This window comes from Benincasa hispida, chromosome 5, assembly GCF_009727055.1.
Source record: "Benincasa hispida cultivar B227 chromosome 5, ASM972705v1, whole genome shotgun sequence".
In the NCBI taxonomy this organism is placed as follows: Eukaryota; Viridiplantae; Streptophyta; class Magnoliopsida; order Cucurbitales; family Cucurbitaceae; genus Benincasa; species Benincasa hispida.
In genome coordinates, this window is record NC_052353.1 from 16,204,677 (window position 1) to 16,209,577 (window position 4,901).

The window sequence follows — 4,901 nt, forward strand, 5'->3', positions numbered from 1 at the left end:
GTAAGAGTAATTAATGTCATCTAGAACATGGGAACGTGTCGTAGAACCACCTTCTTTAATTCCTTCCATGATTAAAGGACCTGAGATAAAGATGACCCACTTTGATACTAAATGAAATTAGGGTTATCTAACACAAAGGTAAATGTGTTAGTCCCAACATTCTAAAAATTGTAAGGACAAACAGTAAAGCACATAAAGTAACTTTAAAAGTCAAAACACAAAGTTTAGTAACACAGTTCGGCGATATACCACCTATGTCTAGGGTATAGTATGTCTAGAAAAGATACTTTTACTAATATAAAGTTAAGTGATTACAACGTTATAGTTATTTGTAAATAAGTAGTCAATAAAGTGACACATAAATAGCCAAACTTGATAAATAATTACTTAGGCTCCCCTAAGTGTGAGACTCTCTCTTGAAGAGACTTAGGTTCTCCCTAAGCATGGGTATATTAGTAAGCAATCACTTAGGCTTTTCTCCTAAGTGTGTGGCTCCCTCTCAATCGTCATCTTTCCACTTTCAAATGAAGACCACTTCACTTGATGAACTTAGGCTCCTCTAGTCTTAAGTTTTAGAACCCGTTTAACAACTTGCTCTTAAATAAGCAAAGTGGAAAAAGGGAAAACAACCCCATTCAAAATCTATAGAGCTTAAATAATGAAAGAATTCGAGAGGTATAATTACGCAGGATTTTTCAAACAAGGAAAAAATAATCTCCTAGATCAACACTCCGAGAGACATATTGTAGGACATTTTCTGAGACAACCAACGAAACGACTCATAGAATAGAATCCCAAACAACCTTAGACAAATATAATCAATTCCAAATCTCTAACATTGCTAGCCTAAAAATAGCAACTAGTTTTTATTCATTTGGTGTATCATGTTCCAAGTTGAAGAGTTCTTTTCTCATCTCTTTCTTTTGATTTTGAGTTTATTAGTTGAAAGTAAGGTATACAAAAGTTCTTCATGATCTAAGTAGTTTGAGGTTGTCGTTGATCTACTAGATTTAGTAATTGTATCCAGCATGAGACAATCGTTGTAGTCTGCTTACAGTCTATGTAGAAAGAATAATTGTCTTTAAGACAACTCTTTATAACTGTCTCTGTTACGTATTGAATTTCTATAAGATATTGAAGATTTAGGTTATTCAACTTATAACTCTTGTTATTCCCTCTTGTTTTACTTTTTAATTTGAACATTGTTATTGTATACAATATTTGTATGTTTCCATTGTGCTTGTCTGTATTGAGTTAAGATGTATCAATTTACTAGTATTATTGCGTTCTTATATACAACATTTTTCTTGACAAAGAATTGTTGACCATGTATTGTATATATATATACACTTCATTTGAATAATCTTTAATGTAACTGAAACCGTATTCAAACAAGATTCAAAATTTCTTATTCAACAAAAGAAAAAGTAAAAGTAAAAGAGGGAAAAAAAAATAAAAGTATTCATGAAACGGTGGCGCAAACATAAGAATTTAGAGGTGTGAGGCTGTTGCAATGAGTGGACGACTATACAGAAATAGAAACCAAATTTTGATACCTTTTTCCTTATTTCAAATTCATTCGTGATTTTAAAAACGTTTTTAGAATTTTATGAACAGAAAAATGATTTACCAGAAGTATCTGTTTTTTAAAACAAAAAATAGAAAATCAAAGTTTGGTAATCATTTGAGTAATCCATGTTTGATAATTATTTAGTTTTTATTTTGTTTTAAAAATTAAGCTTATTTCATCGGCATGATTTGCATCTTTTTTAAATATAATTGTAGCCAAATTCCAAAAACAAAACTTTTTTAAAACTACTTTTTTTAGTTCTCAAAATATAGCTTGGTTTTTTAAACCATCGGTGAAAAGTAGAAATGAAGAAATTTAGAAGTGGAAGTAGTGTTTATAAGCTTAATTTTCAAAAAACAGAAACAAAATGATTACTAAACATAGCTTATTTTCTCTCATTTTTATAACAATAATTTGCATCTTATTTTATTCAAATTAACCCTATTTTCTCCCCTTTTTATAACAATAATTTGCATCTTTTAAGTACAAAAATCGAATTCTTATTCAAATTTCAAAAATAAAAACTTTTTAAAATGTTTTTTTTTTTAGTTTTCAAAAATTGCCTTCAATTTTTTAAAACATCGATAAAATGTGTATAACAAAACTAAAAATTTAGAAGTAAAAGGGGTGTTTATAAGTTAAATATTAAAAAAAAAAACAAAAAACGAAATTCTTACCAAACAGAGTTTTAGTTTTTTTTTTTAAAAAAATTAATCTTATAAACACTCTTTCCACTATTAAATTTCTTGTTATTGTTACATTTACTTTCTACCAATATTTTCAAAAAACAAATAAAATTTTCAAAACTATAAAAAAAAATAGTTTTTAAAAAGAGGCATTGACAAAATAGCAATGAACCCCAAAATATTAGTAAGTATAGAACAATGCAAAATAATTTACAAATATAGCAAAATTTAGATTCAGTTCTCGAAGTCTATCAACGATAAAGCCTATCATGGATAAATTTTGCTATATTTATAATTCTTTAAAAGTATTGTCTTATACTTAATTATTAGCTCTAAAAGTGTTATCCATTACCATTATCTTTTAATATTTTTTTTTTTACTTTTAAAAATCGGCTAAAAATTTAAAAAAAACTAAGAATTATCGTAAGAATTTAAAAAGAAAATATAGGAAAAAATATGAAATAGTTCTAAATATCTAATTCAAATAGAAGTTTATCTAACAAGAAATTTAAATATAATTTATGTGGCATCGACTAGATTTGCCACCACCTCTTTCCACTAGGCTTTATATTTTAATTTTTTTCCCTTTCAAATGCAAAGTTTTAGACGAAGTTTTCTTACTCTAACATGTCAAAATCAAAATAAATTGGTTTGAATTTTGGACTAATAAAAATTTGACTTTGCAATTATTATTTATTATTTATTTAAAAAAGAAAATTAATTTTGGACTAATAAAAATTTGACTTTTGTAATTATTTTATTTTAAAAAGAGAAATAGGAATGGGCATGGACGTTTTGGTTGTGCGTGCCTTCTTAAACCGATGACACTCGAATACGTCACTATTGAAAACGAATATAATCCCTTCTCTCCCCCTTTTTGGATTTTTACCCCTTGAAATCGCGCTGTTAGATAGCGACTTCCCCTTCCCCCTTTCCATAAAGCCTTTCTTCCCTCACTTCATTCCCTTTCATTTCACCTCTCTCCCTTCCCCTTCCCCTTCCCTTCACTAAAATGGCTCAGGTTCTTTCTTCTTCCTTTTTTTTCTCTGTATTTCCTCTTTCGCTTCTTCCTTCGTAATCTAATGATTTGGTTTGTCTTCGATAATTTTGAAAATTGTTGCAGAAAGTTGTGCTGAAAGTGATGACGATGACGGACGAGAAGACGAAGCAGAAAGCAATCGAAGCTGCTGCCGACATCTACGGTTCGTATCTTCATCTTCCTTGGACAATTTTCTGATCTGTAATTGTGGAAAGAAAATGGATCGACTCTGTTTGTTTTGTATATGGAAAATTTGGATTACGGTTAGAAGTGATTTAGATTGTGATGTTGGGATAATTAGGAGTTGATTCGATTGCGGCGGATCTGAAGGATCAGAAACTGACGGTGATTGGATCGATGGATGCGGTGGCGATTGTGAAGAAATTGAAGAAAGTTGGTAAAGTTGATATAATATCAGTTGGACCTGCAAAGGAAGAGAAGAAGGAAGAGAAGAAAGAGGAGAAGAAAGAAGAGAAAAAGGAAGAGAAAAAAGAGGAAAAAAAAGAGGAGAAGAAAGAGGAGAAAAAGTAAAGTTGAAGTGAAAAAGTACAATTCCTTTACCCTTCTTTCAATTTTGATTTTCCATTTACATATATGAGAATTCTAATTTAAATAACATCACTTTTTCTTTTCTTTTTTTAAATATTTCTTTTGGCTTCATTTAAATACTTGAAGAATCCATATGAAAACATTACATTGTTATATGTTGTTGTTGCTCTTATTATTTTGTTGTCCCGATAAAGTTTATTTTGCGTTATAACGGTCTGATTAATTTGGAAAAAAAATAATATATTTTTAAGATGATAATGTATAGTGTGAATCGCGATTTGAATCTCGAATTTTGAATCTCTAACTTCTTAATTGACGACATATGTTTTAGCAACCAATTGAGTTACGTTCATTAAGAAATTTATATTTACAATCTATGATAAAACGTTGTGCTACCTAATATTGTTTCCATGATGATGTAAGTGTTTCATAATTTCAAAAAGAAAAGAAAGAGACAAGGAAGTTGTGAGCTATTTTTCAATTTTGTTTAATTGTGCCTTAGTTAAATGATTAGATGTCTATTTGAAATGATTTCTTACATGCTTGATTAAATATTAAAATGTCATTTTAAACAAGGTCTAATTAGGTATTTTTCATGTTGTCTAAACTATATATTGAAGACTACAAGTTTCTTTTTCTTAAAAAAAATGTAAGTATTTAGTTAAAATTTTAAAGGGTGTTTCTAACTCAGTGTTTGATTATTTTTTTTCAAATTATCTTTAGAGGTCGTTTGTTTTTTAGGAATGGAGAGAATTGAAATCTTATATACTTGGAATTATATATATTAAGAATTATAAATGTCCAACATCTTTAGATTATCATGTTTGTTTTTGTAAGAATATTTTTGCAGATATCTGGGAATATTTTGATAACTGTATCTCTTTTTGTAGGATTTCTACTCGAAAATATCTTAAATTTATATAAAGTTCATAGAATGTTCTTATGACTATTTATTATTTTATAATTAATTTGATATAATTTGAACTTATATAACATATTTGTTTTTATCAATTTAAATTTCTTTTAAAATTAATAAAATTTATATTATTTTTATATG

The 4,901-nt window shown here is 28.0% G+C and overlaps 1 protein-coding gene across 1 annotated transcript; it reads left to right on the forward strand.

The window, feature by feature from the left end:
• Window positions 1-3,196: 3,196 nt before the first annotated feature.
• LOC120078170 (heavy metal-associated isoprenylated plant protein 39) lies at window positions 3,197-3,997 on the forward strand. Its single transcript, XM_039032396.1, has 3 exons — window positions 3,197-3,277; window positions 3,380-3,458; window positions 3,597-3,997. Exons 1-3 carry the CDS (start codon window positions 3,269-3,271, stop codon window positions 3,824-3,826), a joined length of 318 nt encoding a protein of 105 aa, XP_038888324.1. The 5' UTR covers window positions 3,197-3,268; the 3' UTR covers window positions 3,827-3,997.
• The last annotated feature ends 904 nt before the right edge of the window (window positions 3,998-4,901 follow it).